The 11714-nt window shown below is 43.7% G+C and overlaps 1 protein-coding gene across 1 annotated transcript in view; it reads left to right on the top strand.

Moving 5' to 3' along the window:
• Window positions 1-1129: 1129 nt before the first annotated feature.
• The window catches only part of THSD4 (thrombospondin type 1 domain containing 4), a 183609-nt gene continuing 173024 nt past the window's right edge, over window positions 1130-11714 (top strand). Inside the window, exon 1 of the mRNA XM_077748557.1 lies at window positions 1130-1201. Coding sequence (XP_077604683.1) covers window positions 1130-1201 — 72 coding nt within the window. The remainder of the gene's footprint in view (window positions 1202-11714) is intronic.

Raw genomic sequence — 11714 nt, 5'->3', positions numbered from 1 at the left:
TGGTCCTGAGGTTTGAGCTCACACCTCCCTGGTTCCAGGGCTCAGGCCATTCCGCTGCATCAAAATACACTCTAAGCAGAACTGAATACTTGGTGGGTTCTCAGCCTATTTTAAATAATGAGCCCTGTTATTTCATAATACCAGGCCACGTAGGGAGCATCTCAAGGAGACCGTAGGCTTTTATAAGACCCACTGCCCAGCTGCTCCCGTGCTCCTTATGTCTCCAAGCCCCACACTGATGGTCAACCTGATGCTACCCAGAGATATTTCTTGAAAACCGCCCCATTTTTCCATGCGCTCTGCTAGTGCCGTCCAGCTCCTGGGCTTCATTAGTCCCGCCTTACCATTTATCTGTATACCGTCTGCAAGAGTTCCCCAGGCTCTTGGGGCACAGTGACCCAGGGAGATCACAAGAGGGGGACAGAGTGGCTTCTTCAGTTCCCATCCATTCATGCCCGTATGGTCAGTGCATGGGGACACACAGCACCCTTCTGACATCTTCCCCCTTTGAGGCTGCCGTCGGTAACACAGCCTTTGACTGCCTGGATTCCTGCAGCCTTCACATCAGAACTAACAGGGAATTCCAAGGTCATCTACTCAACCCTTGATGGTACCAGTACGAAAACCAATGGCGGCCCAGAATGGGTTGGTGGCGTACCCGGGCAGACGGCTTGTCGGCAGCAGGCCCTGGCCCTGGAGGGCTTCAGCTCTGCCAGCTCCCTGCTGTAGCTCGCTGCCTCCTGACGAAGCAGGGGTCTTCCCCCTGCAAGCGGAGTGCTTACCTTGGAGCCCTTTTCATGAATGAGACCAGATGCAGAACTCCACATTGATCATTTCTGTCCCTCCCCTTTCTGCTTTCTGTTAAAGGCAGCCCCCCAGCTCCCAGCTGGCTCCTGTCCCCTCCCCCAGCCGGGAGAAGTTATTACATGAAGAGATCAGCTTACCAGTTTTCTTCAGAGCAGAGGCTGAGCTCGGAGCTCCGGGTAGTCCAGTGAGGGAGAGCGGAGGGAACCAGCACGGTGCCTAGCGGATCGCCGGGGCTGGAACCCCGAGACACAAGTGCATCTGCTAGCTGTTAGCACTTGGCAGCCGCAGTTCTCCTCTAGGGTAATTCTAACTTTGGGTAATAATGTTTGTCAGCTACCTGATATTAACATTGCTCCACGTTCAAACAGCAGTGTTAGCAAGACCTGGGGGAGAGGTAAGCCAAATAAAATATCTTGTCAGAAGTTGTATTTTTGTCAGCAGTATATTTCCTTTGCTGTCTACCAAGAGGGATGAGGGACTGGGTTTTTATGGTGTGCAAAGAGTAATGCTTTATATTGCTTTTTTTTGTTTTTTTTTTTTAAGGCTTGCTTTGCCTTTTCTTCCAGAAAGACTTCTTTTCTTCTTGGAGAGTCCCACAGTTTCTGAAATCTCATTCTGAGGCTGTCTGTGCAGTTAGGTGCCACACCGGGGAATTGGCACGGCCTTGGTGACAGATGCCTGGGGCGTGCACGTTTCTCCTTCTGCCGCTGCGGGAGAAAAAAAAAATGTGCATGTCAGATTCCGACAGGGACTGTTACCTTTTGAGAATTTTTCTCCAGTGTTGCAGAAAGGATATGCATGCTAGAGGAATGGCTTTTCTTGACTGATTTTGCATCACATTTTCCTCCCTTTTTGCCTGGATGTGCTTGGAAAAAAAAATCTGTGTTTAACTTTATATCATAGATTTGGAGAGGAAGAGCGATACATGCCAGGGCTAGGGCTCTGCCCAGACCTACTGTGGCAGGAAGGCATGTTTAAGGCCCAGGAGGATGGTTTATTCTCACGGGTTTAGCTCCTATGTGTGCCGGATACATTTTGGAACATCGTAGGTCCTCTGAGGGCCAGTTCTTGACACGGGCAGAGACTGGGGTGGGGGTGGGGGGGGACCATGTGGCCTGGAGAGGGAAGGACTTAGGTGTATCCACCCTCACCTGCAAGCAAGCCTGCAACAAATTCGCTTCATCCGCTCCTTTTGCTCTTTATTCCGATGAAAGGTCTCCAAGACCGACGCCCGAGTAATGAATGAAAAGACAGCCTCTTTCCTGAATCCATCTTCCTCTTTGAAAAGCCAAGTGAAAAGTCTATCTCCTAAAAAGGCCAGGAACCACATCACAGCTTTGCCTTTTGTTTGCATTGTCAGGACGGAGCAGCCTCTGAAAGCTTAATGTAATTACTTTCCCTTCTCTGCAGTGGAAGCCGGAGCGCTCCCAAGCCAGGCTTCGGGGCGAGCCGTGGGCGCAGCACGCTCGGAGGTCGTTGGTCGGTTCAAAACAGACATGTGGCTCAGAGGCGTGCAGCCACGGGTCATTTGTTTCAGGCTTTTAGCCTATTAGTTCCCCGCGTCTTTTGCTCTGCAGATATTTTCTGGGTCTGTGCGGGGGTCGGAGCCTTGAATGGGAGCTGGAGGGACTGAGTGGGTCTGTGATGCTGGAAAGCTGAGAGCAGACCATTGCCCTCTAGTTGCGGCTGGAGTTTGCAACGTCCCTGTTGGTTTTTTACTGTGTGGAGTAAATGACAAATGGGTCGGCCTAACTCAGCCTGGAGCACTTCAGCATGTGCAAGGAGAGCTCATATGGAAAATATTTCTATCACCGCTGCGTGCGCATATGGTATGGGGAGCCCCCCCATGCGGAGCAAATCGCAGCACTCCAGCAGCCCCTCAGCGGCGTGCCAATTACTCTTATTAACAGCAAGGCTAAGGGCAGGCTTCAGTTACCTGCGCACAGCTGGCTCCTGGGGAAGGCCACGCTGGAATGTGCGAGCCTCAAGCCCGGTGTCCCATGCAGAGAGGCGAGCGGCCCTGTCTCTCTTTACAATCAGCAAAAAAGGCAGATGAAAAATGAGAGGGGTAACACTGGCTCCCCCCGAATCTTGATGCTGTTAAGACAGCACTCGGGAGAGGAAGGCAGAAGTTCTGTCTTTTGAGTTAAAGGGTATGTGCTTGATAGCCAGAAAACCCAACCCCAACCAGAGGTGACGAGGTGCCCACTCTCCTGCTCCTTTGTTCTGCTCCGCTATGCGAAATAAAGACCCTCATGTGCCTTTCCCTCTCCCCTTGTTTTCCTTCTGCTGTGTGTGCGTGCGCTCCCGTGCACACGCCAGCGCAGAGCCTTGGCGGCGGCACTGCTGCGCTCCTAGGAAATTGTACAATTAGGATTCCTTTCCCCTTGTTGGAAATGAAATGACGAGGAAGGAACATGAATATGCCAGTAGCTCCCCCTCCCTCGTTAAAAAGAATGTAGTTTACACAGAGCTTTGAAGAATGTGGCATTTATTTATAAGAGCCTCCTTTTTTATAGCCCTGTTACTTACAAAACTCGCCCATAAACATGTGGCGGCGTCCCCAAGTCACCAAGATTTTCTTTGTCGCTGCCAGCTGGTTTTCTTGCAGGTTTTAATTGTCTTCGTCTTCCCTGTGGATGTTCCTAAAAACGCATGAGGAAAAGGGGGAAAGGAGGTAGAGAGCGTTGTGCACCTAGTGTTGTTTAGCAGCTCAGAGTCCGTTTCCCAGAGTGTGAAGTCCTTCCGGATAAGCAGGCGCTGGCAGGTGGTGGGCGGAGGGGGTGTTGTGCCAGGCAAGCCTTATCTGGGGTCCTGTTGCTGCCACTGTAGGCACCGGGAACGGTGAGCCAAGGACAACCTGGTCTGGGGTCAGTGCGTGGGTTTGCGGACAGACGCAGGGAAGGACTATTTCTTCCTTGACTTTCCGGTGGCAGTAGCACTTAGGTCCACCTTGTTAAGAACACTGAGGTCACTAGAATGCCTTTGGCCTTGTCAAAATTAGGAGAGCGGCCGCGTTCACTTGTAGAGGTTGCATGCATCCCCTAAAGAATGTAAAAGGCCATGAAGTCAGGCTGGACTTCTGGTGCTTTTGTTTGTGTGCAAAACATGCCAGGATCCAGTTTCTTTGCAGGACGCAGCAGAATGGCATGTGGGGGTGGGCGTGTGCCTTTTCTTTCCTGAATTTGGACTTAACCTCCTCAGATAAGACCAATGAGATACTGTTATATGCGAGGAGGGCGAAGCTTTCAAAAGGCAACTTAGAAACCGACACAGTTTTCGAAGTGGGTCAAAAAGAAGTTTGTTTGTTTGTTTTTTAATTTGATGAAGCGATTTGGCAAAACCTATCAAAATCAAAAATTAAAAGTAAATATAATGGGGACAGGGTTTCTTGGGGTAGCAATGCAGATGTTTTGGAATTAGATGGTGGTGAGGGGGGCATGATCTTCTGACTGTACTAAAAAAAAAAAAACACTGAATTACACCTTTTAAAAAAGCAAATGTTACGGCACATGAGTAATTTCTGTTTTGATGAGCACCCAGTGATGTACGGAAGTGTAGAACACTGCACTGTACACTCTATTGTTACACTGCATGTTAAGTAACTGGAATTTAAGTAAAAACCTTGAAGTCAATTTTTTACATTAAAAATAAATAATAAATAGCCCTTGGACCCAGCTTTTCCATTTCTAATACTTTATCATGTAAATCCACTCTAAATGTGCAAGATGCTCTCTGAACCATCTTTCATTGTCAGTTTGTTGCAAAAACCTAAATGTCCCTCGATAAGGGACACAAGGCAGATGTTCAAAGCGAATGATGTAGTTCTTTCTATAGATACTGCTGTGAAATGACCACCAGGATATCTTGTCGGGTAAGAGGCGCAAGCTGCAGGACAACATGTATAAAGTTCTACTCTGTGTGTAAAATGCGTTAACGTTACCTGTCTTTGCCCTCTCTGGAAGGGTCTACAGTAATGGGGAGGAAATGGGGTGGCTGGGGGTGGAGGGCAGGTGAGAGACCTCCACTGCACTTGTACCTTTTGAATTGTGTACAGTAGGCCTGTCTTACCTAGTAAAAGATAATAACAAAATATATGCTATAATATAAAAATTACATGGGGGCGCCTGGGTGGCTTAGGCGGTTAGGCGTCCGACTTTCGCTTAGGTTATGATCTCGTGGTTCGTGGGTTCGAGCCCCGCGTTGGGCTCTGTGCTGACTGCCAGCTCAGAGCCTGGAGCCTATTTCAGAGTCTGTGTCTCCCTCTCTCTCTGACCTTCCCCTGCTCACGCTGTCTCTCTCTCTCTCCTAGAAATAAATAAAACATTAAAAAAATAAAATAAAAAAATAAAAAAAAATTACATAGTAGTGCATATAATACATGATGTAATAGATAACACCCCTGGCAAAGCTCATAGCACACAGTGCATGTGAGTTAATAACCATAGCACTAGAATGCCACGTGGCAAAGTGATTCCTTAAGGGCTAGAATGATGTTCTTTGGGTGGTTCATTCATTCATCTAACCTTAGAATCTCTCTGTTTTTTATTTTTACAATGAGGATGATAAAAGCAGCTCCTTGAAAGGGTGGTTTGAAGGATTAAATGTGATAGTGTGGGTAGAGCTCCTAGTTATGGTGTTGGGCACATAGTGAACAGCACTTACTGGCTGTCACTACAGTTACCGTTGAGGGTGCTGCCAGGGTGTGCCACTCAGATGCTGAGGAGAGAAGGAAAAGCTCAGGTCTTTGTCTTTCATGAGCTTACACTTTAAAGAGGGCCCAGCGTGCAAACAGTTAATGATCATGCAATATGAAATTCGGTATAATTGCGAGAGCAGAAGCAAAGGGGTAAAGACGCAATGCAGTCTGCCTAACAAAGGGAAGAGAAACTCTGCAACATCATGTTTGAGCTGAGACTTGGAAGGTTGTGTACTGTGGGGGCCTTCAAGACAGTCCCCAAGTTCAGTGATTCACGGTGATTCAGTGATTCCCCATATAGTTGAAATCACAGCTATGATTCACTCTAGGGCAGGGATAAAGAACAAAACCCACAAAGGTAAAGGTGCGTGGGTAAAGTCTGGGGGAAACGAGGCAACATTCCCAGGGTCCCCTCCCAGTGGTGTCACACAGGACACACTTGATTCCCCTTGCAAGGAGTTGTGACAATACATGTGAAATGTTGTCAGCTAGGGATGCTTCTTAGAGACCCAGCACTTAATGGTTTTGGGGGGACTGGCCACAGAGGCACCCTTTACCTACCGTGTAGCCATAGCCCAGATTGCTAGACAGGGTGTTCAGCATAAACCCTATTACTAGTGTAGTATAGGCACAGTTAGCCACTTTTACCAGTTCTGGGAGTAGTGGGAACCCTCCCCGAATCCATTCCCAAACACCAGTCTGCGGCCAACCTTGTAAGCACTCAGGTCTGCTATTGTTAGTTAACTCTTCTCTGCACAGACAAGTAGGCTTTTTTTTTTCCTTTTTTTTTTTTTTTTAGAGACACAAAGAGACAGAGTGCAAGCAGGGGAGGGGCAGAGAGAGAGGGAGACACAGAATCCAAAGCAGGATCCAGGCCCTGACCTGTCAGCACAGAGCCTGATGCAGGGCTTGAACCCACAGACAGGAGATCATGACCTGAGCCGAAGTCAGACACTCAACTGAAGAGCCACCCAGGCGCCCCATGAGTAGGCATTTTAAGTGGAAAAAGAGGGATGGAGGGCATTCCATGCAGGCGGAAAGCATCTATAGAGCCCCAGAAATAAGAAAGAGCATGGCATATTCCGGAAACAAAGCTCTGTTCAGATTACAGAAGCATACATTGTGAGGGGATGTGGTGGGAGAAGGTTGTCAGTCACTGGATCCCTAGGGTTGGAGTTTCTTCTGTGCTTTTTCGAAAGTTCCAGAAATTACATATCTGCAGTCTTTTTTTTTTTTTTTTGGAGAGAAAGAGAGAGAGAGTGCATGAGCAGGAAAGGGGCAGAGAGAAAGGGAGAGAAAGAATCTTAAGCAGAATCTGCACCCAGTGCAGAGCCTGAAAACAGGGCTTGAGCTCAGGATGGTGAGATCATAACCTGAGCTGAAATCAAGGGTCAGAATCTTAACCAAGTGAGATCATAACCTGAGCCGAAATCAAGGGTCAGAAGCTTAACCAACTGAGCCACCCAGGTGCCCCTATGTATCTACAGTCTTAATATGAATCTTATCTTTAATGACATGTCATTTAGGTTATCACTGTGGGACATTTTCATGGTCATAGATTATTGAAATTATTTTTTAAGAACTAAAATAAATTAAATACTGTATGTAGAGTTGCTTTTCTTTTTTAATTTTAGAGAGCATGTAAGCGGGAGAGAGGGGCAGAGGGAGAGAGAGAGAGACAGAGAGAGAGAGAGAGAGAATCCCAAGCAGGCTCCATGCTTTCAGCACAGAGCCCAACACAGGCCTCGATCTCACAGACTGTGAGATTGTGACCTGAGCTGAAACTAGGAGTCAGACACTCAGCCTACTGAGCCACCTAGGCACCTCTGTAGAGTTGCTCTGTATGCAGCGATAGCCTTTATAAAAAGCCAGCCATGACTATTGGTCCCTGGGGTGTTATTTGTGGCAAATAGAAGTGAAGGATCGATGTAATGCCCATCATTACTGATTCTCTGAGCACAGTGCTCAGCGGCTCGACCTTTCCTTCTGCTTTCTGATGTCTAAAATGAAAAACCCACTATGTGGAACGAACTTGGTAATGCAAAACAAAATTTCAGCCTTGGGTCTACCATGTTCAGCCGTATGACTTTCAACATTTTGGCTTTTCTTTTAAATTAGGAAAGCTGTTGTTATAAAAAACAAATTCAAGAAATGCGAAGAATAAGTCAGAGGTTCCCCTTTACCCTCACTCCCTTCCCAATCCTTCCTCCCTCCCAGACGAAACCATTGTTAACAGTTTGGCATTTGTTCTTTGGAATCATTTGTACACATTTATCAGCAGAAGGGTGTGTGCATATGTGTGTGAGGGCACGTGTGTATATGCCTACAGCTGTATGCGTGTAGATGCCTACAACTTGCAAATAATGACAATTCTGCTGCTTCTTTCCAGATGTCCGGTACCTCTTATTTCTACTTCTTGTCTTCATTCAATTGCTAGGCCTTCCAGTAGACAGTGTTTAATCAGAGCAATGAAAGTGAACATTCTTGTCTTTCAGACCTAAACGGGAAGGCTAATATTTCATCACTCAGTGTGATGCCTGCCAGGTGTTTTAAATGGATCAATTTTATCCAGCGACAGTTTCCCTTTTAAGTTTGTATCAGGAATGTTGTTCAATTTTATTAAACATTGTTTACCTTCATGAAATGCTGATGTGGTATTCTCCTCTAATCTACTTAACAAGTGAACTCTATTAATACATTTCTTCATGTTGGATTCTCTTAACATTCTTGGAACTATCGATCTTAATCATAGTGATTTATTCATTAAATTCACTAGTGGATTTGATTTGTGAATATTTTATTTTGAATTTTGGGCTTTTTTTTTAATGAGTGCGATTGTTCGTGGCTCTCTTTTATTGTGCTAGACAAGGATTTTGCTAGTTTGGTAAAAGAAGTTCAGAAGTCTCTCATCTTTTAGCATGCTTTGAAACAGTTTAAAAAACAGAAGAATTAGCCTCGTCTTGAAAGTTTGTTGAACTCTGTCCTGAAGCCAGCCCTTGTAGGGAGAGGTGGTCTTTGAGCACCTGTTTTAGTTACCTTTTTATTTCTAAGGAAAGTGTAATATTTAATATACATAGAAAAATGTATGTAACATACAAATGAGTTATGAAGCAAAATAATAAACACCTATGAGCCTACCAGCCAACTAAAGAAATAAAACATTCTCAGTGCTAATGCCCCGGTCCATCCCCCTCTTTTCTCTCCTAGAGAAAGGTAAGGTTGTCATTTCCTTACCTATAATATATATAGTACATATGTATGTAATTTTAGAATATATATGTAATCTGTATACATATATGTAATTTTATCACATATATATGTATCTCTAAAGAATATACCATTTGATTTTATTTAGTTTTGTTATATAAACAGGATCTTGCTTTCCTTTATTTAACACAAGGATTATAATTCATTGGTTTTCACTGCTACGTAGTAGTCTCTGTGATAAACTATCTTTTCTTCTGTTGATAGGTATTTGGTTTCTTTCCTGGTCAGTTTTCTGTTATAAACGATGCTGCTACGAGCATTTTGAAACGTCTACTCACATATATGTGCAAGGATTCCTTTAGGGTGTATACGTAGAAGTTGAATTAGTAGGTCAGAGAGTATGTGTTTAATTCCACAAGATTAAATCAAATTATTTATAACGCGGTTGTATCAAGTTTAACTTCTACTAGCCCTGTTTAAGTGTTCTCAGTTAGGTATCTCTTTGTCAATATTTGGCATCATCAGACAGATTAATTTTTCTTGGTGCGTTAGGTATAACATGTTATTAGTTTGTGTTGGTTGACTTTTCTCGGATGAACAACTATTGCTATAGTGTGATATTTACATGGATACAGACTATTCATGTGTCCTCTCCTGTGAGGTGCCTGTTCATGTCTGTTTCCTGATTTTAGATGTGGGTCTTCTCTTTTCACTACTGATTTAGTTCTTTATATATTTTGACTATGAATCCTTTGCTTGTTATTCCATGTAATATTTCCCGGTTTGTGCTTTGAATTTAAAGTTTTGTACTATCTATTGATAAACAGAAGTCCTCAATTTTAGTGTGTTTGAATTCAACAGTCTGTCTGTAGCATCTAGTGGTGTGTCTAGAGTTGCCACAAACATCATTTGTTCTCTCCCCATTCTTTTTATTGTCCATTCTCATCAGAAATACGTCACTGTTACTAGTTTTTATGAAAAGTCAATTTGTGACTTGTTGATCCTCTGCATTGAAGCTTTGTTTTCCATCTCATTAAGTTCTGCTCTTCTTTTTCCTTCTACCTTCTTTGGACTGATTCATTTGATATTCTTTTTATTTATTTATTTAACTTTATTACCTTTATAAATTTATGTTTAGCCCACTGATTTTTAACATTTCATCTGTCCAAATATGAACATTAAAGGTGGTAATTTTTCTTGAAATGCCACTTTTGTTGCATCCCTTAAGTTTTGATATATAGCATTTTTATTATTATTTGGCTTTACATAGTTTTAAACATTGTCATTATGATATAATCTCTGACCCATGCTTAGTTATATTTTCAGATGTATGGCCCAGGTTCATTTCTAGTTTGATCACATCACAATTAGAGAATGTGGTATCTGTGAGGTTGACTTTTAAAAAAAATTTTTTTTAACGTTTTATTTATTTCTGAGAGACAGAAACAGCATGAGAAGGGGAGGGTCAGAGAGAGAGGCAGACACAGAATCTGAAACAGGCTCCTGGCTCTGAGCTAGCTGTCAGCACAGAGCCCGATGCCGGGCTTGAACCCACGAACCGTGAGATCATGACCTGAGCCAAAGTCGGCCGCCCAACCGACTGTGCCATCCAGGTGCCCCAAAGTTGACTTTTTGAAAATTGTTGCAGTTTATGTTGTTGCCTAGTATATACGGACAGTCTTTGCCAACATTTTAAGTGAACTTGGGAAAAATGTTTATTCTTGATAACTAGGTACAGGGACTTTTGATATATCTGTTGAATCAAGGTCACAGATGGAGTTGTTCGAGTCTTTTTTATCTTTACCTAACATCTGCCTATTTCATCTATCAGTATTTGAGACAGACATGTTGAATCTCCCACCACCTGCTCTCTTGGCCTCTGGGGGAAATGGGGTGTGACCCACCTTACTGTTCTTTAGCCAGTCCTGTCCTTGACATTAATGACCATTCTGACTCGACTACACCTCCTGCTCATTGTACCTGTGGTTTCTGAGTTTAGAATTTTTCCATCTCTGCAATAGTCTGTTTTGGTGATTTCTTCCACTGTGGTCTCTTGCCAACATAAACTTTCTTCTTTTTTTTTTTTTAATGTTTTATTTATTTCTGAGAGAGAGAGAGGCAGTGTGAGCAGGGGAGGGTCAGAGAGACAGGGAGACACAGAATCTGAAGCAGGCTCCAGGCTCTGAGCTAGCTGTGAGCATAGAGCCCGAGCCCAACGCGGAACTCGAACCCACGAACCGTGAGATCATGACCTGAGCCGAAGCCGGACGCTTAACCGACTGAGCCACCCAGGCGCCCCGCCAACATAAACTTTCTAATATCCAAAAACTCCTCAAGAAATTTATCTACTGATTGTATGCTTTCTTGTCTTATAGTTGTTGTTACAACACATGAATCTTTTCTGCCATTTGAATGGCATTTTGAAAAGAAAATGCCTCTGCTCAACCTGCCGTCTTTATCTTTCATGAGATACATTTTTATCCTTTCTTCTTTTCTTTTTCCTTTTTCTCCCAACATATATCTGTTGGGCATATAATCTTTCTAGACTTCTATTTCCTCATTTGTAAAATGGGGATGGTAATAAAATTTCTCTTGATGGCATGTAAGGAATATTAATAAGATCATGTCAATGCGAGTGCGTTGTGGAACTATAAAGATCTGTACAATGGCAAAGGGTGACCTTAGCACCTTCCTTTAGCTTTCCTTTTCTCTTGTGTAGCTAATGTTATTAAGCAGCTCAGCTACATTAGAGAAAAGTGCTTAATTGTAGCTGGCATATGATGAGAGGCTCAAGCAAAATTTTATTTGATGCTTTTTGAGAAAATTTCCTTGATAGAAAGTATTGGGTACCTTAACAGAAAGTCACAAAATAAATGGAAAAATCTACTTAGACTCAAAACTAATGCAATAATTGGTGTCTTTTTTTCTTCCCTCTCTTCTTGTACTGTGTTGTTGGCATGCATACTCAATTAGGCATTTCTCCTTTAAAAATATTTTTTTA

The sequence above is a fragment of the Crocuta crocuta genome, unplaced genomic scaffold (assembly GCF_008692635.1).
Source record: "Crocuta crocuta isolate KB4526 unplaced genomic scaffold, BGI_CrCroc_1.0 scaffold130, whole genome shotgun sequence".
NCBI classification, from domain to species: Eukaryota; Metazoa; Chordata; class Mammalia; order Carnivora; family Hyaenidae; genus Crocuta; species Crocuta crocuta.
Note: the sequence above shows the minus strand (reverse complement) of the source record. Positions and strands in the feature narration are given on the sequence as shown.